Source organism: Mauremys reevesii, unplaced genomic scaffold (genome assembly GCF_016161935.1).
Source record: "Mauremys reevesii isolate NIE-2019 unplaced genomic scaffold, ASM1616193v1 Contig94, whole genome shotgun sequence".
Taxonomy (NCBI): Eukaryota; Metazoa; Chordata; order Testudines; family Geoemydidae; genus Mauremys; species Mauremys reevesii.
In genome coordinates this window covers 30177-56904 of record NW_024100911.1, presented here as the reverse complement: position 1 = coordinate 56904, position 26728 = coordinate 30177, and the positions used below count along the sequence as shown (strand labels likewise).

Here is a 26728-nt window from a genome sequence, read left to right as displayed (position 1 = left end):
ATTGGGAGGGCACGGCCGGGGTGAGCTGCAGTTTGTGGGGCCCCATCTCCACCTAGTGGCTGCAGCATCCACCGCAGCAGCCTCAGGTAACAGAGCGACGCTGTTAGCTGCTGTGGCAGCCGCTTGGGGCTTCTGGCACCGCTGGTCTCCAGTCTGATCCCCACAGCAGCCCAGCCTCCGCTCCCTTCCCCGCCCCCACCTGCACTGTGCACCTGCAGCACGTTCCTGTAGCCCAGGATGTTGCAAACCCCTGTCCCAGCCGGGCTCAGACCCAAAAGTGCATCAGTGACACGGGCTCTGGTGGTATTTGGGGGCTTTGATTGATCCCCAGGTGGCAGCTGATTTGGGTGCAAATCTCAGCTCTCGTTTGGGGGTGGGGGAGGGGTATTGCTCTGGGCTGGGTTAAATCTTCTCATGAACCACAGAATCTCAGGGTTGGAAGGGACCTCAGGATGTATCTAGTCCAACCCCCTGCTCAAAGCAGGACCAAACCCAACTAAACCCCCAAATCGCCCCCTCAAGGATTGAACTCACAACCCTGGGGTTAGCAGGCCAATGCTCAAACCACTGAGCTCCCCGCAGCAGAGGTGCTTTGTTTAGCTCTGAGCAAGGAGTGTGGTTCAGTCGGTTAAAGCGGCTGGGAACGCCCACCCCGGGGTTTTCTCCTGGCTCTCAGAGCAGAGTGCGGGGAGTTACCTGCCCTTGTAAAACCTTGAATTTATTCCCCCCGTGTCTGGTGCCTTGTGTGCCTGCCAAATGGATGGCGGGAGGGCCCTTTTTTGCTGCTTTTTTAACTGGTTTTGGGCAACTCCATGTGTTAATGCATCAATTCTAGGTGTTAACCTGCTTCATTTCTGTTTTTTACTTCAAAATTCTTCTTTATTCACTCCCCTGCGATCGAGTCGCAGCTCCTGTCTCCTAATGTGCTCTGTGAACTGTTCCATTTTTTCCTCCATCTGATTTACCAATTCAGGGACGTATTGTGAGCTCCTCTTTCCTCCTGTGCACGTACTTGTCCCGTTCCTTTCCCAGGTCTCAGCTGAAGTCTAACCGGAACCTGGTGTTTATTATAAGCTGGTGGTTGCAATGCAGTTGACCCCGTTTCATCTTTTAATTTTGCTAGGCCCCTTTGCCAGTTCTGTCCCCATTGCTCAGGCACGGGGGAGCGACCTGAAGGCTGCTGTTGACCACAGATATTTACAACAGGGGCCGGCACATCTCTCTTTTGTAGGTGTCTTACAGCTGCTTTCACGGTTTTATTCTGTTCCTGTGCTGGCTGCCTGTGGGCTGCTGGCTGCCCCGCAAGGAGCGAGAGCAGCCCAGGGCTTTGCGGCGTCTTCTGAGTCTTTTAACACTTTCCTTGTTTCTGTTACTTGCCCCACCAATGTTGTGGCCTGTTGTCTTAACCAGTTAACAGCCCTGGTTACAGTTTGCAATTTTCTACGTTTCAAGGCTAGTTTCTTTCCTAGCCTTATGAATTTCATTCCGTGTTTCTTCCCCACTATATTTTTTAAATTCATGTGTCCTTTCTGCCCGTCTGAGTTGGCAGCAACAAGGGCCGGGTTCAGTATCCAGGGTTCCGTTTCAATAACACAATGCAAAACCGGCTCGAGCCCCCACCCAGTGACCTGGGACAATTACATACCACCCCCCCAGGCACCTCTAGGAGGCAACACTTTCCCTCTCGCAAGCACAGAGTCTGAGTGTAGCAAAATCCTTTTAGTAAAGGAGGGAAACAATGAGGCATTTCATTGGGGAAACACCACAAACAGGATTCATAACATAAACCATGAGCAAAAAAGCCCCCCTCCCCCAAGCTAGTCTAGCAGTGTCCTTTTCCCCTCAGGGTCTTAAGTCCAACCACCCAAAAAATCACCCAAAGTTCCAAAAGTCCAACACCCCAAGAGTATCTTGAGTCCAGCAACCCAAAAATCACCCAAAAGTCCAACACCCCAAAAGTCACTGTCCCTGGTCAGTGCAGCCCCAGAGTTCAAAAGTTTATCTGCAGAGTTTTACCTCCCAGCCTAAGTAGAAATGGGGCAGGAGCAGAAATCCTGGCGCCTTAGTCAGAAATCGGGGGGCGGCATTTTGTGCACTTCCCACAGGGCGTGCGGGAGCTTCCGGTTCCACTCCCATCGCGCCGCCGAAGAAGGACCCTCCACCGAAATGCTGCAGGCGACAGCGGCAGTCATTGAGCTGCTCAATTGCCTGCTGCTGTTTTCCGTGGCACGTTGGCAGAAGGTCCTTCTTCAGCAGCATGACAGGAGCAGAAACGGAAGCTCCCGTGCGCCCCATGGAGAGCGCACAAAATGCTGCCCCTCAAATTCTGGCGCCCTAGATGACTGCCTCGGGTCACCTAATGGAAGCACCGGCCCTGAAATGGTGGGGGGTTAAAAGGCACCTTACATGATCCGAGGCCGACTGCCCCACCTCTCCATGGGGTTATGCTGCAGCCTTCACCACAAGCCGCTCCACCAGCCACTGCGCTCCACCAGCCGTCCCATGAGCCATTTTTAGGCATTTGTCCTGCGTCCCGACCGATGTTTGGTCGGGATGCAATTTGTCCCAATATTTTGCATAACTTTAATTGTTTTGTTTTGTTGTTCTGCTGGCGGGACTCTGATTTTTTTTCCCCTTTTGCTGGCGGGACTCCGGGACTCCCCCCCACACACATTTTTTTTTCCTGCCAGAAAAACTGGGGAAAACACCAGTATGTGAGCATGGAATTACCGGCCGTATTCTAGTGCACACACACAAGGGGCAGCATTACGGTTGTGCGGGCCTGGTACTGCCATTGCTTATTTTTGAAGCCCTTTGCATTGCAACCGTCATGTGCCTTTAGCGCAGGGGGAAGGCAGAGCAGGAACAAATGGCTGGAAGTTAAAGCCAGACAAATCCAATGAGAAATAAAGCACCAATTTTTTCCCAGTGCAGGAGAATAACTATTGGGACTAACTCCCGCGGGCAGACACAGATTCTCTGGGCCTTGATGGCCTCTCTGGACAGTGTTTTAGTCAAAATCACAGAACAGGGGCTCCCGGTCTGACTGTTGTGCCGAGGGCAAAGCCCTGTCTCTGTGGGCAGTTTCAGCTCTCGCGGGTTCCTGCAGCCTGATGTCGTCACCTGTCTCCCTGCCCATAAATATCCCGGTTGTAGTGCCCACCCCACCCCACCCGCTGCTGCTTAGCTCTGCAGCCTCACCAGGGAAGATACGGACGGGCACCCAACATCCCCATTGCCACCATCCCTGCTGCCCCCACGCCCATATTGATGGCGTGATGCTGATAGCGCTCTCTGTAGGTCTCCAGGAAGGTCTCGGCCTTCCGAGTCAGCTCCTCCTCCAGCGCCGTCAGCAGAGTCTCCTTCGGCCCCTTCATCTCCCCCCGGCACCGCCCCAGCAGTGACCTGCGCTGCTCCACCAACTGCTGCGCCATTGCGCTCGGCGTCACCATCAGACAGTCGACCTTGTGCTGGGACAGGCTGTCCTGCGTTGAGCGGGAGAGAAGGGGTCCAAGGCTGTTAGCAGGGGCGGGTGTGTGACCCTGTTTTGCATCAACAGACCCTCTGGCAACTGCACAGCATCTTCCACTAACTCCTGTGACCGAGGTTGGAGATCCCTTGTGCATGGGTTGGCGTCTCCCATCTCTGCAGCAGCCCTGGGAGCCACAGGTATGAACTCCCATCTCCTGCCCCAAAGCCTATAGCCCCCTGGCAGGGCTGCCGACAGAACTGCCTGGCCCCTGGGCAAGGTGGGGGGGAATCCGGCGTCCAGCAAGGGTGGGGTTTCAGGAAGAAGAGGTGGGGGCGGGGACCCGGCCTGCGTAACCTGGGGTCCAGCAGTGATTTACAGGGCCTGGGGCTCCAGCTGCTCCAGCCGCCGCAAGTAGCGACGGGCCCTTTTAAATCGCCTGGCCTGTTTTCTCCCTGTGCCCATGGGCTTGGCTAGGATGGTTCCTTGGGGTTCTCCTGGCTGGGGCACCAACTCCCGCCCCCAACTCACCTTCTCCCTCAGAAAGGCAGCGTGGTCTTGGCGGGCTCTGTCCATGGCTCTCTGGTTGGTGTGATGCTGATAGCGCCTTCCGTAGGTCTCCAGGAAGGCCTTAGCCTCCCGAGTCAGCTCCAGCTCCAGCGCCGTCAGCAGGGTCTCCTCCGGCTCCTTCATCTCCCCCCGGCACTGCCTCAGCAGTGACCTGCGCTGCTTCGCCAACTGCTGCACCATTGCGCCCGGATCCACCTTCAGACAGTCGTCCATGCGCTGGGACAGGCCGTCCTGCGTCGAGCGGGAGAGGAGGGGAGAGAAGGGGGCCCAAGCCTCTTAGCAGGGACTGGTGTGTGACCCTGTCTCACTTATTGACCCCCTGGCTACAGCACAGCAACTTCCCTCCACCCCCCTGCATGGGTTGGAGTTAACCATCTCCAGAGCCATCCTGGGAGTCGGATATATGAGGTCCCATCCCCTGCCATAAATCCCAGACCCTGCAGGGCTGGCCAGGATGGTTCCTGGGGTTCCCCTGGCTGGGTGCAGAGCCCCCTCCCCCAGACTCACCTTCTCCTTCAGAAACGCAGCGTGGTCTGCGCTGGCTCTGTCCAGGACTCTCTGGTTGTGGAAGTCAATGGCCATCTGCACGGGGAGGACACGGCTGGGGTGAGCCGCAGTTTGTGTGGCCCTGTCTCCACCCAGCTTCCACTGCAGCAGCCTCAGGTAACAGAGCGATGCCACTAGCTGGGGTGGCAGCTGCTTGCGGCTTCTGGTGCCACCGGTCCCCAGTTTGATCCCCATGGCAGCCCAGCCTCGGCTCCCTTCCCCGCCCTGACCTGCACTTGGCACCTGCAGCACTTTCCTGTAGCCGAGGACTTTGCAAAACCTTGTCCCAGCCGGGCTCATTCTGAGGCTGACGCCCGAGAGCGCATCAGTGACACCGGCTCTCGTTTATCTGGTGGTATTTGGGGGCTTTTATCGATCCCCAGGAGGCAGGTGGTCTGGGTGCGAATCTCAGCTCTTGTTTGGGTGGGGGAGGGGTATTGTTCTGGGCTGGGTTAACTCTTGTTGTGGAGGAGCAAATGTTGGCCTGAAACTTGATCCCCCCTCCCCCCCCATATTAAATCAGGCTTGGGTGAAACGCAGGGATTTCACCACTAAAATTAAAAAGAGAAAAAAAACAATTTTCTGCTGCTGACAAAGTGCCCCCTCCTCAGGAATGCCCCTAGTGAGATTTATAACCACCGAGGTGGTAAGGTAGAGACGCCCAGAGGCTGGGAAATTAGGGAGGATACAGAAGGAGACTTGACAAACAGTGAATAAGCTCAGAGCAGTGTTTTTATTCTGACTCTCTGCACCAACAGGGAAGGTCACCACCAAGTTACCATTTGGGCATGAAAGAGAAAACCTACAAATGTGGGCAGGAAGAAGGACACACAGGTGCCAGGGTGGAATTGGTTAACATGTCTGTTCTTTAGGGGTGTGGGATAATGTGATGGGTTCAGTAAATGTGAAGGAGGGGGCTAGTTTGACCTAGTTAATGTCAATGAAAACCTGTGCCTTGTGGGAATCAACTGCGGACTGCAACAGACATGTCTGGAAGCCCGGAACCCCCAGATGAGTGGCTCCCGACTGGACATTGGGTAAAATTTGTCTGCATATTGCGAGTGGTGAACATACAAGATTTGGTTGATGTGTGTTCTGTGTATTGCTAACAAATAGATGTTTAGAGCACAACTGCGTAAGGCTCTTTCGTTGAGAAAAGGTTCTGCAGACCCAGAGAGCCCTGAGCCCCAAGGGAAAAGACGGATGTTTAAATTGACCAGATTTCTTCCTGAGCCCTGTGGGTACAGATAAGTTTGCCAGAAGCTGGGATTGGGCGAAAGGAGGTGGATCACTTGATGATTCCTTGTTCTGTTCATTCCCTCTGGGGCACCTGGCACTCTAGAAGAGGACCTGGGTAACACCTGTCCCAGCCGATCTCAGGCTGACACCCAAGAGAACTTTGCAGTCCATGCCTACGGTTCTGTCTACACTGCGATGTAAGCCCAGAGTTAGCAGGAATGGATTTAGCAGCCCCTGGGGTTGCTAACCTAGGGCTGGAGCGTCTACACTCATTTGTAACCCCAGGTTAGGACTGGCTGAACCCTGGGTTCCAGCTGGGAGCTCCAGCATCTGCACGTCATTGTGCAGGCCTGAGTGCAACCACCCGCATCCAGACTCCCTAGCGCCCTCCCCAGCTGCCGCTGCCCTTTCCCCTTTGGGGGTGGTGCAGGCTGGGAAAACTGGACTGTCCAGCCAACCCAACTGGCCAGAGGAGAAAGGAAGTCGCCCCATGGGATTGTGGGATACTTTGGGCGGCCTCCCAGAGCACAAGTCCAGCAGGGGTAGGGCTACGCTGCAAAGAACAGGGCTTGAACCCTGGCTCCCAGCTTGACTCAGGCTCGGACCCTCCATCCCCGGGCGGTCCTGGGTCCCTGGGTCCCTGAATTCAGGGTCACAATAGTGGCTTTAAAGCACCTTCCCCCATCCTGCCACATGTGCCTCCCATGATGCACTACAGCCATGATGCCTGGCTTCCCCTCACCGAAAAAGGGCACTGTGGTGCATTGTGGGAAATGTAGTTTGGGTGCCTCATTCTCCTCTAGCTCAGCCCTGCTCCCTGGTCAGACTAGAACTCCCATGGTGCACTGGGGCCATGAGGCCTGGCTTCCCCTCAGCAAACAAGGAGTTGCTGGTGCATCATGGGAGATGAAGTCCAGTTGCCCCATTGTCCTCTGAGGCCAGGCTCATGGGAGGTGCCGTCCAACCAGGATTCCCACCTGTGATGGGGTGAACCTGGCCCCTTAGGGCCTGTTGCTGGAGGTCCTGCAGTCCTAGCACACCCCGCCCGGAAAAGGAGCAATGAGGGGGGGTCCTCCAGGCCTGCCTAGAACGGCTGCAGGGAAGCAGCCAATCAGGGCGCAGCAGGCTCGGTTAAAAGGAGCTGCAGGGGCTGAGCAGGGCAGTTACTGGCTGGGACTGGAAGGGTCACAAAGGAGTAACAGGCTGCGAGACTCCACCGGGAGAGCGACTGGGGCCAAGCCCTGCTCACCCCGGAACAGGCCTGGGGCGCTGCCCAGCCACAGGGGCCTGAGAGACCCTGAGAACTCAGGGCAGAGACAGAGAAACTCTCAGGCGAGGAGGCCTGGGGGAGACGCTGCTCAGACAGGGAACGGACAGAGAACCCAAGAAGGGGGTGGGACAGAGCGGGGAGCAGCCCAGGAAGTGCAGCAGTAGCTGCTCCTGCAGGGTCCCTGGGTTGGGACCCGGAGTAGTGGGTGAGCCCAGGTCCCCCCACCAGCCACTGGCGCAGCGGCCAAAGCCCTGAATGGGGCAAGTTTAGTTTTGGAGCCTGAGAAAGGGGCTAGAGTTTAAACAGGCCCAGAGATGAGGCTCAAGACCCCAGAGAGGCCACCCGTTTGCTGGACTGTTACCGGGAAGGGATCCTTCTTCCGTGTGTCTTTAGCCTGCGTGTGACTTCGCCGGAGGGCCGAGGTGCCCTGAGTATGAGACCCACCAGCAGGGGGCACCAGGAACAGGAAAAGGGAGGGGGCAGGATCACCCCCAGCTGACAGGAGCCGCTCATGGGAGGTGAGTGTCCCCCCATCACACCAACCCACAGAGGAGAATGAGGCACGAGAGGAGCATGAACTACAGTTCCCAGCAGCCACCTCGGCAGCGCTGCCAAATGGAAACGTTAGGGGGGGTTGTAGGAAAAACCAAAAGCACAAATGCCCACTCTTGGGCCAGCTCTGATAAACGTCTGTCATTTAAAAGCAAACACTTGCGGGGCTGATTGATGCTGCAGGTTTTATGGGTGAACCCTTCAGCACCAGCTGCTCTCTAGTCTAGTCAAATTCTTCTACTCCAGAGTCCAAGAAGATGAGATTTCACCCAGACTCTTTCCCAGTCACCTCCAGCAGCATGGACCCAGTTCCCAACATTGCCCCAGCGCTGGCATGGACGGGAGAGGGGACACACCCCACGATCAGGTCAAACAGAGAGATGGTACCTGACAGGGAGAGGAGAACCCAGAGCGATGTTTCTTCATCACATCAGATAAATTCTGCAAAGGGACCAAAAGAAACCATCACGTCACAGACTCCACAGGGCTTAGAAAGGCTGGGAACATGGGGAGGGCTCGCCTGGTGCAGAGATGCAGCCACCTCTGGGGTGGGTCAGCTGGGGAACAGCTGCACAGTGATGCTGCACAAATATTAGGTTCATCACTGATGCAAGGGAAGTGTGCCCCCATCCCACTCCCTGCAGCACAGCTGGCCGGTCCCCACCTTTATCTTGGCAGCGAGCTCTGTCCCGGTGAGCAGCTCCCCGTCCCGGTCCCTCCGGACGTGTCGACCGGCCGAGCCCACCAGGGCGGTGACGTAGTCCCCCAGGCTGTCCCGGAAATCCTCATCCATGTCTGCGAAGGGGAGGGAGACGGATGATGGGGAGGGAATACAGGGCCCGTCTGATCTCCTTTCTCTCTACCCTCCACACGCATGCAAGAACAGAGCCCCAGTCGCATTGCTCTGCGCATGGCAGGGGCTCAGAGCCACTCTCCCAGGTCCGTTACCTTTCAGGGTTCCCTCGCTACCAGTTGAGATCCGCTTGCCGGGGAAGGGCATCAGGTAACAGTAGCTGCTGCTTCTGCTCAGCACTTCCAGGGCCTTGGGGTGTTTGCAAGGGGACGTCGCCTCCAGCATCTGCCGGAGCAGGAGGAATCGTTACATTGACACACAAACACCCGTGTTAACACCAGCCAGACCTGCTGGGCAGTCAGAGAGGGTCTGGAGGGGCCCGGCCTTGTCTGTGGTAGATGTTGGAAGGGGAGCAGTGAACGAGGCAGGGGATGGCAGGAAGTGAAAGGAGTGTCTGTCAGTCCCAATCCTCCCCACCCCAGGTCCCAGGCTCTGCAGATCCATTGTCCCACCCTGCTCCTTTCCCTCCCCCTGGCCTGGCTTTTCTCCCCTCCCCTTTGCAATCAAGCTGCTTCCTCCTCCACCCTGCCTGGGCTCATTGAGTGTAGGGCAGTGACAGGTGTCCAGCCTGGAGCAGCAATTGCAGGGAAAGTCCAGCTTTGCCTCTGCATCCCCTGGCTGGAGATTCATAGAATCATAGAATATGAGGGTTGGAAGGGACCTCAGGAGGTATCTAGTCCAACCCCCTGCTCAAAGCAGGACCAAACCCAACTAAATCATCCCAGGCAGCAGGGCCGGCTCTAGGCACCAGCCTACCAAGCACATGCTTGGGACGGTGCCTTGGGAGAGGGCGGCGCCGGCCGTGCCATTGGGGGGGGTGGAGATTAGGGCAGGCCGCGCCGTTGGTGGGGGCTCGGGTCGCGCCGCTCGGGAGGCGGGGGCTCGCGACGCTGGGGGAGGCTCGCGCCTCGGGAGGGGCGGGGCTAAGCGGCGCTCGCGCCGCTCGGGGTGGATTCTAGGGCCGCTGGGGCCTCGGGCTGCGCCGCCGGGAGGCGGGGGCGCGGCGCTCTGCGCCGCCGGGGTGGGTTCTAGGGCCGCTCGGGGCCTGGGCTGCGCCGCTCGGGAGGGGTCGGGGCTAAGGCCGCGGGCCGGGCGCGTGGCTGGGGGCAGGCGGCTCTCCGTCTCCCGGGCGGGAGCTCGGGCTGCGGGCCGCCTCCTGGGGCTAGGGCGGCGCTGTGCTGCTCGGGGCGGGGCTGGGGGCCGCGGCCGCGCCCTGGGGCGGGGGCTTGGGCTGCGGTCGGCGCCGCTGGGGGCGGCGCTCTTCTTTTCTGCCTGGGGCGGCAGAAAAGCTAGGGCCGGCCCTGCCAGGCAGGGCTTTGTCAAGCCTGACCTTAAAAACGTCTAAGGAAGGAGATTCCACCACCTCCCTGGGTAACCCATTCCAGTGCTTCACCACCCTCCTAGTAAAATAGTGTTTCCTAATATCCAACCTAGACCTCCCCCTCTGCAACTTGAGATCATTACTCCTTGTTCTGTCATCTTCTACCACTGAGAACAGTCTAGATCCATCCTCTTTGGAACCCCCTTTCAGGTAGTTGAAAGCAGCTATCAAATCCCCCCTCATTCTTCTCTTCTGCAGACTAAACAATCCCAGTTCCCTCAGCCTCTCCTCATAAGTCATGTGCTCCAGCCCCCTAATCATTTTTGTTGCCCTCCACTGGACTCTTTCCAATTTTTCCACATCCTTCTTGTAGTGTGGGGCCCCAAACTGGACGCAGTTCTCCAGATGAGGCCTCACCAGTGCTGAGTAGATGGGAATGATCACATCCCTCGATCTGCTGGCAATGCCCCTACTTATACAGCCCAAAAACTCCACCAGAGAGGTCCTTTGGGGCCATCTGCCTGTCCCAAGTCAGGGTAAAGGAGGAGGGTTGGGCGTGGGGCTAGCAACTCCACCCTGTAAAAATCAGCTTGCTACAGAAACGCCAACAATAGAGTTAACAGAGACTTTTAGCCTGGAAAAAGAAGGGTCTTCAACTCGAAGATGCATGACGCTGGGTGGTGAAAGCCGCGAGGAAGCCACTAAGCCGATCACCCTTCTTGCAGCCAGGAGGATTACCATCGGCACATGGAACGTGAGGACCATGTACGAGTCAGGAAAGACGGCGCAGGTTGCAGCAGAGATGAGGAGCAACAACCTGACCCTACTAGGCATTAGCGAGACAAGATGGACGCAAGCTGGACAGAGACGACTGTTGACAGGACAGCTGTTGCTGTATTCAGGACATGAAGAGAGTGACGCACACCACACACAGGGAGTAGGCTTCATGTTGTCCAAGCAGGCACAGAGAGCACTGATTGGTTGGGAGGCACATGGTCCCAGGATCATCACAGCATCCTTCAGAACTAAAATGAAGAGGATTAAGATGAATGTTGTTCAGTGCTACGCTCCAACCAATGACAGTGAAGAGGAGGACAAAGACTACTTTTACAACAGACTCCAGAAAATATTAGAGACTCTCCCAGACAAAGACATTACCATCCTTATGGGAGACTTTAATGCCAAAATTGGACCTGATAACACAGGATACGAACAAGTCATGGGGACCCATGCTCTGGGAGAGATGAGTGAGAATGGAGAGAGATTTGTGGATCTGTGTGCACTTAACAATCTGGTCATAGGAGGCAGCATCTTTCCTCACAAGCGGATCCACAAGAGTACCTGGGTATCGCCAGCAGGCATGACAGAAAACCAGATCGACCATGTCTGCATTAGCAAGAAGTTCAGAAGATCCTTGCAGGACGTTAGAGTTAGAAGAGGAGCAGACGTGGCGTCCGACCATCACTTAGTGGTGGCCAGATTGAAGCTGAAGCTGAAGAAGAACTGGATAGACGCGCCAGACAGAAGAGCGAAGTACAACGCCAACCTTCTGAAGGACCATAAGACCAAGGAAGATTTTGGATTGACGCTGAAGAATAAGTTTTCAGTACTACAGGATCGGTCTGAGGAAGAGGAAGACAGTGTACTCAACAGATGGCAGAAAGTGAGAGACACACTTAGGTCAGCATGCCAGGAAGTGCTTGGAATTAAGAAACACCAGCAGAAAGAGTGGATCACAGCAGAGTCCTTGACAAAGATAGAAGACAGAAAGAAGAAGAAGGCAGCAGTCAACAACAGCAGGACTAGAGCAGCAAAGGCCAAAGCTCAAAAAGAGTATGCTGAAGCCCACAGAGCAGTGAAGAGGAATATTAGGAAGGACAAGAGAGATTATGTGGATGGACTGGCAGCAGAAGCAGAGCAGGCAGCATACAGCGGTAACATGAAACAGCTGTACGATACTACCAAGCGACTGTCTGGAAAGTTCAGCAAGCCAGAACGTCCCGTTAAAGACAAGCAGGGAAAGTCTATAACAGGAATAGAACTACAGATGAACAGATGGGCGGAGCACTTTGAGGAACTCCTGAACAGACCAGCACCACCAAATCCACCAGACATTGACCCAGCCAACGAGGACCTCCCAATCAATTGCGATAAACCAACCAGAGACGATCAGAAAAGCCATCACCATGATGAAGAACAGGAAGGCGGCTGGACCTGACGATATCCCAGCAGAGGCCCTGAAAGCAGACCTGGATGCCTCAGTGAAAATGCTGTACCCCCTCTTTGAGAAAATATGGGAAGAAGAAGTGATTCCGGCTGACTGGAAAGAGGGATATCTCATCAAAATCCCCAAGAAAGGAGACCTCAGCAACTGTGCCAACTATAGAGGAATCACACTCCTGTCGGTGCCAGGAAGGTCTTCAACCGAGTCCTCTTAGAGAGAATGAAGGATGCCATCGATCCACAGCTACGAGATGAACAGGCAGGTTTCCGGCAGAACAGATCATGCACGGACCAGATAGCAACGCCCGCATCATAGTCGAGCAGTCTATGGAGTGGAACTCCTCGTTGTACATCAACTTTGTTGACTATGAGAAAGCATTCGATAGCGTGGATCGAGAGACCCTCTGGAAGCTCCTTCGCACTATGGCATCCCAGCAAAGGTGGTCAACCTGATCAAGAATTCATACGATGGCATACACTGTAGAGTGATCCATGGAGGGCAGCTCACAAACAGCTTCCAGGTGCGAACCGAGTCAGACAAGGATGCTTGTTGTCACCACTTCTCTTTCTTCTCGTCATCGATTGGATTATGAAGACATCCACTTACAAGCGTAGGAATGGAATCCAATGGTCATTGTGGACCCAGCTTGATGACCTGGACTTTGCCGATGACCTTGCACTCCTTTCGCACAGTAAACAGCAGATGCAAGAGAAGACCAACGAGTGGCAGCCACGTCATCACAGGTTGGCCTCAACATCCACAAGGACAAGACCAAGATCCTTAGGATCAATTCCATCAGCAACGACCCAGTCACACTGAATGGAAGCCCCCTGGAAGAAGTGCAGTCCTTCACCTACCTAGGTAGCATCATCGACCAGCAGGGTGGCACAGACGCAGACATCAAAGTAAGGATTGGTAAGGCAAGAGCAGCCTTCTTACAGCTCAAGAACATCTGGAGCTCCAGAGAGCTGTCTTTGGCAATAAAGATTCGACTGTTCAACTCCAACGTGAAATCAGTCTTACTGTATGGAGCTGAAACCTGGAGGACAACCAAAACAACCACCAGGAAGATCCAGACCTTCATTAATAGCTGCCTCAGAAGGATTCTCCAGATCCGCTGGCCAGACACCATCAGTAACATCCACCTCTTGGAGAGGACCCATCAACTCCCAGCAGAGGAAGAAATTAGAAGGAGAAGGTGGGGCTGGATAGGACATACACTACGCAAGCAGCCAACCAACATCACCAGACAGGCACTGCAGTGGAACCCCCAAGGCAAGCGGAAAAGAGGCCGCCCAAGAAATACCTGGCGACGCGACCTTCAGGTTGATAGCAAAAAAATGGGCTATACCTGGAACCAGCTAGAGCGAATGGCCCAGGATAGAAGACTATGGAGATCTGTTGTTGGCGGCCCATACCCCGGTTGGGGTGACGGGCATGAATGAATGAATGATACAGCCCAAAATGCCATTAGCCTTCTTGGCAACAAGGGCACTCTGTTGACTCATATCCAGCTTCTCGTCCACTGTAACCCCTAGGTCCTTTTCTGCAGATCTGCCCAGTCACTCGGTCCCTAGTCTGTAGCAGTGCATGGGATTCTTCCGTCCTAAGTGCAGGACTCTACACTTGTCCTTCTTGAACCTCATCAGGTTTCTTTTGGCTCAATCCTCTAATTTGTCTAGGTCCCTCTGTATCCTATCCCTACCCTCCAGCATATCAAACACTCCTCCCAGTTTAGTGTCATCTGCAAACTTGCTGAGGGTGCAGTCCACGCCATCCTCCAGATCGTTAATGAAGATATTGAACAAAACCGGCCCCAGGATGGACCCTTGGGGCACTCCACTTGATACCGGCTGCCAACTAGACATGGAGCCATTGATCACTACCCGTTGAGCCCGACCATCTAGCCAGTTTTCTATCCACCTTACCGTCCATTCATCCAAACCATACTTCTTTAACTTGCTGGCAAGATACTGTGCGAGACCGTATCAAAAGCTTTGCTACAGTCAAGGAATGACACATCCACTGCTTTCCGCTCATCCACAGACCCAGTTATCTCCTCATAGAAGGCAATTAAGTTAGTCTGGTGTGACGTGTCCTTGGTGAATCCCTGCTGACTGTTTCTCAGTGTTGCTCACTGTGGATGGATTCTTTGGAGACGTCAGCGGCTAAACTCACGCACAGCATTTCTCAACCTTGTGCTGGTGATCCCCTTTGGCCGTAAAAGACAATTTGGGCCCCTGTACTTGAAAAAAATTGTGACTCCCTCCTTGAGCTGGGACTTTAGCTTCAGCTCCAGCCACCGTGGGCTGAAGCCGATGCCTGAGTCCCGGACATCCAGGGCTGAAGCATGTAATTTAGCTTTGCAGGGTTGCCTATGGTGCGGGGCCCTGAAAAAATATTCTGCTTGCCACACCCTAACTCCAGCCCTGCGCTTGTGACCCCCCCAAAACCCATCACACAATCTCCCTGGGGTCTCACCTCCCCCTGGTTGGAAACATTGGAGCCCATCATCCCTTAGAGGGGAAAAGTCCCATGTCCCATTCCTCCTTCTCTGATTCCCAGTCACCTGTCTGACGTGTCTCAGATGCTGCTCACCACCCTCGGCTCCAAAGACCTGGGAGTTGCTCCAATCCCGCACCAGCAGGTCTAGGTGCTGCAGGGGAGACAGGCGGGGAGTGAGGGTCTCTGGTGGTGGGGGATGCTGGGTTGGGGAGAACGTTGATGTCTGGAGGGAAAACCTCAACCCCTAGGGGATGTGGAAGGAGTGCATGGGGCAGACACATCCTCTGAAGTGGGGGAGGGATCTTCAGTACCCAACCATTTGACAGCATCGTCATCAGCCAGGTGAAGTAAGCCAGTGGGCGCTCGTCAAGAATATGCCACATAGTCTGAAGTTGGCCACAGCTAAATCCCTGGTCATCAGAGAAACCCCATCTGAAGAGATTGGCCACACAATTGCCCTGTCCTATTAGGAACCAGCTCAGTGCCTGGGCAGCTCAAAAAGTGGTGGACCAATGGTTGGGTCAGTGATTAATGACGGTCATCGCTGACCACTCATTGCACTGAGCCGATTCCACCCATCCTGCATAACTGACCCTAATGGGCGTCTAGAAGACTGGGGAGCTGGTGGGTGGCTGAAGGGGTCTGCGTACCAAGGCAGGTCACTGTTCTCATGGATCTTGGCCAGCGCCATGACGGAGGCCCCCTCATGGTGAATATGGGGTGGTGCTGTGTTACTAAGTATTGGCAGCCGCAGCAAGGGAGTTACACATAACGTCCCTATCACAATGCACACAGGGGAGGGGTGCAGTGTGGGGATACACGCGGCAGGGCGGGTGATTGGGGGGGAAGCCGTCTCACCTGAATGGGCTCCAGTCCGTACTCTTTTCCCACCTCTTCGGCCACATGCACAAACATCTGCAGAGCAAAGAGAACGGGGGTGGGGGATGTGACTGGGGCACGGGAGGCATTGACACTGGGGGGGTCATCCTGCAGGTGAACAGAAAGGGGCCTGATCACCTTCCCCACCCCCCGCATACCCATCTGAGCCGCTCCCTCCGCCCGTTGCAGAGAGCGAGGTCCAGCGAGTGCAAAACAAAGCTGGAGAGAGCTGCAGATATATTCCACGGGGTGGAAAGAGAAGTGGGATGCACCCGGCCAGGAGGGTGGTGGGGGAGGCCATGGGACACAAGGATCCTCCAGCTTCTATGCCCCACAGAGGAGCAAGTCTTGTTCCAGGGTTCCCCCCTTCACTCCGGGGTGCTCCATGGAGGTGGGGGTGGGTCAGTGAACAATCTCGGCCACGTGGCGATTACTCAAGCTCTCCCTGGGCTGCTGTATCTCCACATTAACTAAGTTTCTGCCAGCCCCTGGACCCAGGGCAGTGTGCACAGATAAAAGCCCTTCCAGAGCCAACCCCTCCCCTGCACAGAGAATCCCCCCGGGGTGCAGTGCAGGGGCAGGACACGCCATATGCCGCAGGCGGCAGTGACGTCACTAAGGGTGAGACTGACAGAGGCTGCACCCAGCGGGGCTGGGGCTGGGTCGGAGCCTGGAGAGCAGAACAGCGCAGGGGGCAGAGCGACCTCCCCAGGCCCAGGCCCAGCAGCTTCCCACTGATGGTGGAGCTGGGCTGGAGGGGAGGGAGGGTCCTAACCTTGACCCTGTAGCCAACGCCGGACACCTGGGAGCAGAGAGCCAGGCTGGGCCGTGCGGTGACAGTGCTGAGTCCAGAGGCCCACGTGACTGTGGGAGAGTCGGTTTCTTTATCCGGGCCTCAGTTTCCCCACAGGACCCATGGGGAGGGATAATAACCCTGTGGGGCTAACGGGAGAACCTGGCCTGGCCACGTTCTGCGTCGCGATGCCCGGCCTCACCTCCAGGTACTCGAGATCTGGGTCCTTCACCTCATTCGAAATATTCAGTATCTGCAGATAGTCAGGAGAAGACAGAGCTACAGCAACATGCAGCGACGGCCGCCCCAGGCCATTTCCCAGCCACGTCACCCCCGCCCGAGCATAGCGCCCCCTAGTGCCGCACGGGGCATCGGGGCCAGCCCGGACTGCCAGGGGAAATGTCCCCTGTTGAGCCCCCAGACTGTGCTCTGCAGCACAGCGCCCCCAGGGAAGCCCCCAACCTGGTAGGAGCTGAGCAGCATGGACATGGCAGAGAGTTTGACGCTCGTCTCCTTGTTCCTTTCAATGTCCATGGAGCCCTCGGTGTCGACCAGCAGCACGGCCACCTGGGGGCCAAGAGTGAGAGCCCCAGGTCAGCTCCCGGCTTCGTCCAGCCACCCACGGCCCCTCTGCCCCCGGAGCTGCCCCCTGCCCAGCCCCCCTGGCACCTGGCAGCTCATTGCCAACGACCCCAGTGCTAGCTCCCTCCTCTCGATCTTCTCCATTCCCCCCTGGGGCCTCCTTCCCCACGTCTCCATCCCTTGTTCCCTCTTTATTTCCCCCATTCCCGCTGTTCCCAGCCCCCCACCCTGTTCCCCTTTCCCTTCTCCCACCTCCCATGGCCTCCTCCCCCTCCCTCTGCACCCCCAATGCCCCCACGCACCTTCCCCCCCTCGGTGGGGACCCAGAAGGGCTGACTCCAGGCCCACACCCCGTTGGTAACTCGCTGCATGTCCGCGCGCCACTCGAACCCCTCCAGGGGCTCGTCCTCCCGGCCCATCCATGCCCCGTCCCTCGCGTCCTGCCGGACAGGAACATGGAGGGACGGGGTCAGTGCAAGGGGAAGAGAAGAGTGACTGGTCCCCCCACACCTCCAGCCTGTAAGCTCTGGGAGGGGGCTGGGGGGTAATTGTACTAGGGTGGGGCGGGGAGGATACATGGTGATGGGTGTGCTCAGTTTCCGACAGATAAACAGAGAGACCCAGACACGCTGCATTCCAGACAGACACACAGCCAGAAAGACAGACGTGCTCGGGTTCAGACAGACAGACGGACAGACAATATTATCAGACAGTGTGACAGGCAGACAGGCTGACAGACATGCGATGGGGTGTGTGTGCTCACAGACCCGTGTGCAGCTCTGACCCCCAGCAGGGGGCAGGATGGGGCCGCTCACACCCCAGCTCACTCCTGCCCCCGTTCACACTCACCGGGCTCCGGAGCCGGCGCAGCAGGTAGTTCAGCAGGAAGGATTTTCCCCGGCGCTTCACCCCGACGATGGACACCAGGCAGACGGGGGCGTCCCCCACCCCACCGTGCTCCAGGCAGCGGCTCAGGGCCTCCTTGTCCAGGGTCAGGCCCCCTTCCTCGTCCAGATGCACCAGCTGCACCGGGTGCCCCATCTCCGGCGGAGTCCCCGGCCCCTGCTGCAGGGACAGAGCCGGGTCAGAGCTGGGACCCCACCCCTGAGCCAGCCAGTCCCTGCCCTGGGGCTGGATCAGAGGCAGCGCTCCCTGGAGGGGAAAGGCCCCTAGATTCTTTTTGGGACACATGGAGAGAGACTGTGCCAGGCTGGGGGAGATGTTTAAAGAAATGGAGGCTCAGGGGATCTTCAGTGGGATTCTCCCTGTCCCAGAGGAGGAGAGTGAAGGCGAGACACGATGGTGATAATAAACAGGTGGCTCGGGCAGTGGGGCTGAGGGGGGCTTGGGGATGTTCGACCACTGGGAGGCGCTCACGGACAGAGCACTGTTCTCATGGGAGGGACGCCACCTGAGTGGGGAGGGAGACAGAGTTCCGGGATGGAGGTTGGCACAGCTGGTGAAAATGGATTTAAACTAGGAACCCTGGGAGATGCTCTTGGAATCTCCAGGCCTGATTCTCACACTGAGTGGGAAGCAGGTCACATCGGAGAGGGCGCAGCAGGGCAGAAAGGAAGGCCGGGGGCAGGAGAATGGACAAGAGGAACAATAGTGCCACGGGCACCAACACTGAGAGTCAGGCGGCCGATACCGGCGGTAAAACAACTGCATGTAACTGGGTGTGAAATCTGAGCAAAGGCAAGTGGAAGCAGTGAGGTGTCTGCTCAGCAACGCCAGGAGTCGGGTGACAAAAGGGAAGGAGCCAGAACTATGGGTGTGGGACGGGAAACCAGCCATGACCGGGGTACAGGAAAGAAAGAAAGAAGGCAGAGGTGGCGGAGCAGCATTGTGTGTTCATGACGAGGTGGAGGGGGAAGAAATGAGAAGGGATGAAATGGGTAAAACAGGATCTGTTTGGGTCAAAATCACTGTGGGGAAGAAACCTACCAGAGGCACCACTGGGATAGTGTCTGGGGTCTGCTACAGACCCTCACGATCCAGTTTGGATATGGATAGAGACCCCTTTCATAGTCTGAATGAAATAACCATCACTGGGAATTGTGTGACCATGGGAGACTTTAATTTTCTGGACAGAGATTGGAGAAGTGCTGCTCATCATGGCAGCATCCAGAGAATCCTGGAGGTGACACAGCTGAGAGATGTTTTCATCAGTGACCAAAGCAAGAAGAGGTGACGCCAGTTTAGATTTAGCCTTGGTGAGTAGCGAGGGCCGCACTGAAGAACTGGCTGGAGAGAGCAGCCTTGGTTTGCGTGACCATGAGCTAATTCAGTTTAACTGAATGGAAGGATAAATCAAAACAGGTCGGCAGCTGGGGGTCCTGGATTTCAAACGGGCAAACTGGAAAAAATGAAGGGAATTAGGTGGGTGTGACATTATGAGTGTAATATAATATCTCGCTGAAAGGTGACAGGGCCAGAAAGAGTTAATCAACTCACCTCACCGACTGACCTGACCCATGGGGGAACCTTCAGGACTGGTTGGGGAGATCTGTAAATGAACAGAGCTTTGAAATGCAGCCGGCATTGTTAGAGATCTCAAGGGGAGATGTTTGCTCAGGGCTTGTGATGTCAGCAAACAAGTCTTGTCTATCGCTATAACTTTAATTCAAAGATAAAAAAAGGAATATTAACAGTTATGATGATACTTGAGTGAAATAGTATTAGTGTCTATGTGCCTCGTTGCAGGTTGTGGTAACCTGTATCTGAACTGTTTAATGGATAACTTACCCTGTGCTAATTGCCAGGATGTTTGGAAGGAGAGTTCAGCCTATTGTTTTCTCAAGTGGAAAGGCTGCTGGAAATGTATAAGAACCTGAGACACGATCCTGCTTCATCTCAGATCTGCTTTGGGTTTCAAGAGGGGGAAACCTTAAGCCACAAGGATTGAGATCCCCAGTCACTGACTGGAGCCACCCTGAATATGGACATTGGATTATAACCTATGGACTATTCCTAAAAGGACTTTTGGCAACTACAAGCTCATCTCTGCTGTGTCTGAACCTCAAGAATTGAATTCAAGTCTGTCTGTAGATTGATCTTTTAACCAACACTCTCGCTCTTTTCTTATTTAATAAATTTTAGTTTAGTTACTAAGAATTGGCTGTAGAGTGTATTTTGGGTAAGATCTAAGTTATAATTGGACCTGGGTATGTGGCTGATCCTTTGGGATTGGAAGAACCTTTTCTTTATATGATGAGATCAGATTTTCAGGAATCATCGTCATATTGAAGTGTGTGTCTGGACAGAGGCCTGAGGCTGGGCACTTTAAGGGAATTGTGGTGTTTGAACTTCTGAGTAACCAGTGAGATACTAGAGAAGCTGTTCTGTGCTGGTTGGTAAATCTAAGTATTGGAATAACTCCCAGCTTCTGGGGTTTGTCTGCCTTGTTCTGGTTGCAGTTCACCCTGATTGAGTGACCTCAGCTGGCTCCCACGGGCAGCACCGTCACAGTAGGGAAGTGACCTGGCCTGCAAAGCTGAAGGATCTGGATGTGGAGGAGGCTTGTCAAAGATGCAGGAACTCTCTGGAGTCTGCATCCAGGAAGAAGCCCCTAGGGAAGGGTTGCTGACCAAACCGGATGAACCAGGATCTCAAAGAGGTGATTCCGTGTAGAGATAAAGTGAGAACTGCCAAAGGCCAAGCAGAATTTGAACTTGCAAAAAAATTAAAATCAACAAGAAAAGGTTCTTGAGCCTTATAAAGAAAAAGAAAAGAAGGAAAGAAGAAGTGGGACGGATAAGTGCTGAGGGTGGGGTGGAGATAAAAGATACAGGCTGCATGGGCCAGCACCTAAAGGTATAACATGGCCTCAGATTGTAATAAGCGTAATGAGAAGCTTGTGGCTACTGAGAACAAGAATACGGGAGTAGAAATTGTCCCTGAATTGGCTGAAATGGAAGCCAGATTCAAACAGCTTAATGGGGCCAAACTGGGGGGCCTGGATCATCTCCATCCATGAATATTAAAGAAACTGGCACATGAGATTTGTCATATCTTGGGTCTTACCAAATTCACAGCCACGAAAAACATGTCATGGACGGTGAAATCTGGTCTCCCCCCTGTGTAATCTGATCTTGTGTGTGCTTTTACCCGAAACTGTACAGATTTCATGGGGAAAACAGCATTTCTCAAATTGGGGGTCCTGACCTGTAGCAGGGTGGACCCCTGCTCCTGCCCTGAAGGGTTAAAACCAGTCCTGGGAGGGGGCTGTGGCTGGAGAAAGCAGCCTTTAGGCTGGGCTGATTGGGGGAAGTGGCTGCAGCTGGGGCCATGCCCCAAACTGAGTCCAGGGCCTTATAAGAAGGCCAGGGAAGCCAGAAGGATCAGTCTCTCTCTGTCTGTAGAGGGAGATGGGCCTGGCTGCAGGGAGCTGGACACAGGGTACCTGAGTGGAGCAGGGCTGGGGAAAGGCAGAGGAGCTGGGGAGCTCCAGCCTGGAAAGCCCCAGGCTGTGGCCTAGCATTGGGCTAACAGGTCCTGGGGGTTGCAGAGGGCAGCCCAGGGGTAGGCCAAGGCAGCAGGTCCAGACCCTCCTTGCCGGTGCTGAGTGGCTGATCCTGCAGCCTGCCCCAGGGCGTGGGGCTAGACAATGACTGGCAGTGGCCATACACTGAGGCAAGGTGGGGATAGAGGGTGGGGGTTCCCTAGGGAGGGGAGACCCTGAGAGAAAGGGGGTTACTGCCAGGGGGCAGCACCCCATGTGAAAGGGCACCGGGGTCCAGGGAGGGACTCAGGGCCAGAGAACAGGTGGATCACTGGCCTACAGGGGGCGCTGTGGGGCTGGAAACCGAGCCAATTCCCAGGAATCACCAGCAGGAGGTGCCGCAGGGGTGAGTCCGGCCCGTCTACATGATCCAAAAGGGAATTGTGTGGGGGGAGGTCACAAAGTTTTTTTTTTAGGAGGGTCACAGTATTGCCGCCCTTAATTCTGCGCTGCCTTCAGAGCTGGGTGGCTGGAGAGTGGCAGCTGGTGGCCAGGAGCCCAGCTCTGAAGGCGGCGCCCGGCCAGCAGCAGCGCAGAAGTAGGGGTGGCAATATCATACCCTGACATCCTTCCTTCTGCGCCGCTGCTGGCAGCGGCTCTGCCTTCAGAGCTGGGCTCCCAGCCAGCAGCCGCCGCCCTCCAGCCACCCAGCTCTGAAGGCTTCAAGACTGAGCTTGATAAGTTTATGGGGGGATGGGATGATGGGACTGCCCACCATGGCATGTAGCCGATCTGTCACTGCTAGCAGCAAATATCCCCCACGGCCAGAGATGGGACGGGCTGTGAGTTACTACGGAGAATTCTGTCCTAGGGGTCTGGCTGGTGGGTCTCACCCACATGCTCAGGGTCTAACTGATCGTCATATATGGGATCGGGAAGGAATTTCCCTGCAGGTCAGATTGGCAGAGACACTGCGGGGGTTTCGCCTTCCTCTGCAGAGTGGGGCATGGGTCGCTTGCTGGTTCGAACTAGTGTCAATGATGGAGTATCTGTAACCTGAAGTCATTAAACCATGATGTGAGGGTGTCAGTAACTCAGCCAGAGGTTCGGGGTCTATTACAGGAGTGGGTGGGGGAGGTTCTGTGCCCTGCGATGTGCAGGACGTCAGACTAGATGATCATGATGGTCCCTTCTGCCCTGCAAGTCTGAATCTGTGCCCTATTCCCCACCCTTCTGAGCCAGCCAGTCCCCACCCTGGGCCCAGATCAGGGCTGGCGCCCTCTAAAGGGGACAGGCCCCTTGTCCCATTCCCTGATCCTCTCAGCCAGCCAGTCCCTGCCCTGGGGCTGGGTTGGACCCAGCATCCCTGACAGGAAAAAGGTCTTTTCCCCCCTTTGTGGTCTCATCGTCTCCGTCTCTTCCTGCAGGTGCTCAGTGATTTTCTCCACCAGGTTTTTGACGTGTGTGTCTGGGACCATCCTGCCCGTGGAGCAGGGAGCCCGGCACTCCGGGCAGCGGCGTCCCTGGGCTGAGACCTCGCTCCAGTGAGTTGAGAGGCAGCCCCGGCAGAAGCTGTGGCCGCACTCGATGGAGACGGGGTCCTCCAAGATGTCCAGGCAGATGGAGCAGGTGATGTCCTCCCGGAGTCGCTCCATCCCAAGATGCTAGAGCAGGGGGCTGGGAGCCAGGATTCCTGGGTTCTGTTCCTAGCTCTGGGAGGGGAGTGAGGTCTAGTGGTTAGGCAGGGGGCTGGGAGCCAGGCAGGGCTGCCCAGAGGATTCCGGGGGCCTGGGGTCTTCGGCGGCAGGGGGGCCCCTGCTTTGGCGGTAATTCGGTGGTGGGGGGAAGAAGCTCCGGGGCCCAGGCCCTGTGAGTTTTCCGGGGCCCCCGGAGTGAGTGAAGGACCCTGCTCCAGAGGCCCCGAAAAACTCTCGTGGTGGGGCCCCTGCTGGGCCTGGGGCAAATTGCCCCACTTGCCTCCGCCCTCCCCGGGCAGCCCTGGAGCCAGGACTCCTGGGTTCCATTGTTAGTTTTCACCACTTTGCTGGGTAAGTTTCCAGTCGGTTGCTGTGCGCTGGGCCACTCCCATTTTTGGGCAGGGCTGGCAAGTGTCTCTCTGCTCCTGGGGTTTTGGGATTCCTGGGAGGCCAGCTCAGCCCGCTAGAAGCACCCGACCCCCCCCCCAGGACATGGGGTCAGCCGTGGGGTGAGACTGTCCGAGCCGGCCAAGGGGCCTCAGAAACGCCAGCTGCAGTTACTCCTGTTCTTATTAGAGGGGGGCTGCGTTGGGCATCCTGAATCTGCCCCCGCCCCCAGCTTACAGGGCACTGGGGCTCCTGAACAAAGTGCATCTGGCCAGAGAAAACCGTGCCAGTGCCCCGATGTCTGACCCACAGCCCCTGCTAGCCCAGCCCAGCCCTGCCCCCCCCAGAGCTCTGCTGGTGCCCCTCACTCCCGACCCGCAGCCCCTGCCAGCCCATCCCTGGGCTCCCTCTTCCCACAGCTCTTCCCCTGTAGCTCACCCCGGTGAGCAGACTCCAGCGCAGACCCTGTGGTTTATTCTCCGTTTGTCTCTAGGTTTCCCCCTCTGCCTCCCTGGCTCTCTGTGTGTCTCTGCACAGAGCCCGGCTGGCCGCTCCCTGCTCAGTCCCACTTTCACTCTCTAGTTCCGTAACCTGAGCGCGGCTGGGCTCTCGGGGCGGCTCCCTGGAGCCGGCTGGTTCTGCAGGGCCCCAGTAGCTCTGGACGGTGAATGGAGCTGAGTCCTCGCTCCAGTTCCCTTTACCCAGAGGCCTCCCTGCCCTGCAGGACGCCCCACGTGGACTCCCCTCCTCACCCTGACAAGGCTGGGCCCCGGGTTCACCCCAGTCTGGCCGTGGGTCGCTCAGGAGAGGGACCAGGGCGTCCCCACCCCGGGGCGCTCGCTCTGCGCCGGCCGCGTCCCCGACCCACTGGCCTCTGCAGTGAGTTCAGACCAGCCGCCAGGGTGAGGAAAATAAGGGGGAAGCGGGAAAAGTTAAAGGAACAAGGGGCCCCACCCGAAGGGCCCAGGACGACTAGAAACAACCATCTCTGGGGTTGAAAGGAAAGTCACAGGCTGCTCCTCACACGTCCCAGCCGCCTGCCCCGGCCCTGGCTGCGCTGCGGTGACACCACGGGTCAGACACTCGCTCTGGCGGTGCCCACACGCCCTCAGGCGCTGGCTCCGTGGGTGCTCCGGGGCTGGAGCAGCCAGGGGGAAAATGCTGGGTGCTCAGCACCCGCCGACAGCCCCCCATCAACACCTCTGCCTCCCCCCAGCGCCTCCTGCCTGTCAGCGGGCCCCACCGATCAGCACCTGTCCCTGCCTCCCAGCACCTCCTGCCTGCCACCGACCAGCTGTTTCCCGGCGTTAGGAGGTGCTGGGGGAGGGGGGAGGAGCGAGGGCCCAGCGTGCTCGGGGGAGGGGGCGGGAAGAAGGGGCAGAGCAGGGGTGGGAAGGGGCAGGGCGGGGACATTGGGGGCAGGGGTGGGGGTGGGGCGGGGGTGGAGCACCCCTTGGCAGATTAGAAATTCGGCGCCTAATCCCTCAGGCTCTGGGGGGGCAGGACCCTTCTCCCCAGTATTGGTCCTCCTGGTGGGCTCATGTCCTCTGAGTAGGGCCAGCGAGGCCCCTCGTCAGGCGATGTCTCCCTGCCCTGGGCTCTCTGCCCAACCCCCCCCCTCCCCCGCTCTCCCCAGCCACTCCCCAGGCTCAGCTGCAGTGTTACATGGGGCATGGCCAGCGTCCGGTATCCTGACTCTGGCCTCACGGCTCCTCCTGCAGGTCGGCCCCGTATCCCTGGTCTCTGCTGTCCCAGCTCCTGGCTCTGCCCGGCCCCAGCTCAGGCTGCTGCTTTCCCCTTAGCTCTGCCCCCTTCTGGCTCCGGCAGCTCCAGCTCACACAGAGAACGGGCCTCTGGGCTCCTGACTCCCTCATTGGCCGGCCTGCCCTGTCAATCGGGCTGACTGGGAGCATTGGCCTCTCCCCATTGGTACTTTCTCTTCAATCCTCCCCCTTTCTTTTGGGACCGAGCCAGCCAAAAATCACTAAATTTGGCACATAGGCTGAGCCTGGGCACGTTCCCTGGACTCTGGCCCAGGGCCTCTCCCCTCAGCACTGGGGTATCGGGGATTAGCCAGGGAAGGATTTACCCAAGGCCACTCATGAATCGCACAGAGAAAGGCGTCAGCAAACCTCCCAAACCCCCAGCCTTGCACCCTGGAGCTGGACCAGCTCAGCAGCCCGACCAGTGTAAGTTTATTACCCAGTCTGCCACTCCCTCGCTGTGGAAAGGAGACAAACCAGCCTCTGTAAACTGAGCTGAGATTTCCCAGCACTTCAACCAAAACTCACTGGTTTAGGTACAATATAAAACAGGTTTATTAACTGCGGAAAGGGAGATGTCAGTGACTGTATGTGGTAGGCACAAAACATCAGGGCTAGTTACCAAAGAAAATAAAAGATAAGCTCAGACTTTAAATCTTAACCTTTATTAGACCAACCAGCATTAGGTCAAGCAGTTTTTCTCACCCCACAGGAGGTTACAGGTGGGTAATAATCCTTAACCCGCCGGCTTCCCCTCGAAGCCTGGGGCCAGTCTCCCCCATTCACGTCTCTCTCCCCCCAGCGCTCTCGTTGCTTCCAGCACAGGTGGGGCAGGAGTCGGGGGTGGGACGTCATAAAAGGTGTGTAGCCCTAATGCCAGCCAAGCCCTGCACTCGGTGACTGAGGGGGTTGTGGAATCTCCGGCACTGGAGGCTTTTAAGAGCAGCGGGACAACCCCCCGTCAGGGCTGGTCTGGGGTTACTTGGTCCTGCCTCAGTGCCGGGGGCTGGGCTTGAGGACGTCTCAGGGTCCCTTCCAGCCCCATATTTCCATCAAACGAAAGCAGCGAGACTCAATCCTGACATCGGAAAAGAGGGAATGTAAAGAGGAGGTCGCCCCTTTCGGTATAAACCCCGCTTAGGCCTTAATCAGCTCCGCTGGCTGGATCGGTTAGGATTGAAGCCAAATTATCTTTTACCTCCTAATTGTGCCCTCAGGAATCTATTGAAATTCCTGTTTCAATGGACTAGTTCTATATAGTGACTAATCTGTTTCCCCTTCTGTGTTTCCCGCCAAACACAGGAATACGAATGTTAACAAAGCACTTCCGATAAGCAGCACCCGTATCTTCCCCTAACCGAATTAGAGCTGACCGTTTCTGTGGAGACTTCTCCCAAAACCAGGAACTCACCGTTCAAGGTTGGATGGATCACACTTCACAGTTACTTAAATCTGGGCGATTACTCTTTAGCACTCCCCACGGCCGTCATTTACAGGTGCTTCGACACACGCACACACTCATCTGTACATTGACACCCTAACACAGTACCCCAAATACCTTTCCACCTGTTGGGCACAAAGGAAATTGTGTAAATGCCTCCACTGCTCTGAGACTATCCTGCGCCCAAGACCTG

At 56.3% G+C, this 26728-nt stretch overlaps 1 protein-coding gene across 1 annotated transcript; it reads right to left on the bottom strand.

Moving 5' to 3' along the window:
• Positions 1–8431: 8431 nt before the first annotated feature.
• Positions 8432–23847, bottom strand: LOC120395097 (RING finger protein 112-like). The gene is made up of 10 exons (XM_039519256.1): positions 23770–23847; positions 19261–19312; positions 17653–17868; positions 17106–17243; positions 16684–16788; positions 16424–16474; positions 15408–15464; positions 14614–14700; positions 8595–8724; positions 8432–8505 (listed from the first exon to the last, which is right to left on the bottom strand). Exons 3-10 carry the CDS (start codon positions 17842–17844, stop codon positions 8432–8434), a joined length of 834 nt encoding a protein of 277 aa, XP_039375190.1. The 5' UTR covers positions 17845–17868; positions 19261–19312; positions 23770–23847.
• Positions 23848–26728: the final 2881 nt, after the last annotated feature.

Excerpts from the sequence above, each read along its gene's own strand:
- LOC120395097 (XM_039519256.1), bottom strand. The coding sequence starts at position 17,844 with ATGGGGCACCCGGTGCAGCTGGTGCATCTGGACGAGGAAGGGGGCCTG. Across the intron at positions 15,465-16,423 it reads CAGATCTCGAGTACCTGGAG|ATGTTTGTGCATGTGGCCGA; the intron begins GTGAGGCCGGGC and ends TTTGCTCTGCAG. Across the intron at positions 14,701-15,407 it reads ACGGACTGGAGCCCATTCAG|CACCTAGACCTGCTGGTGCG; the intron begins GTGAGACGGCTT and ends TCTCCCCTGCAG.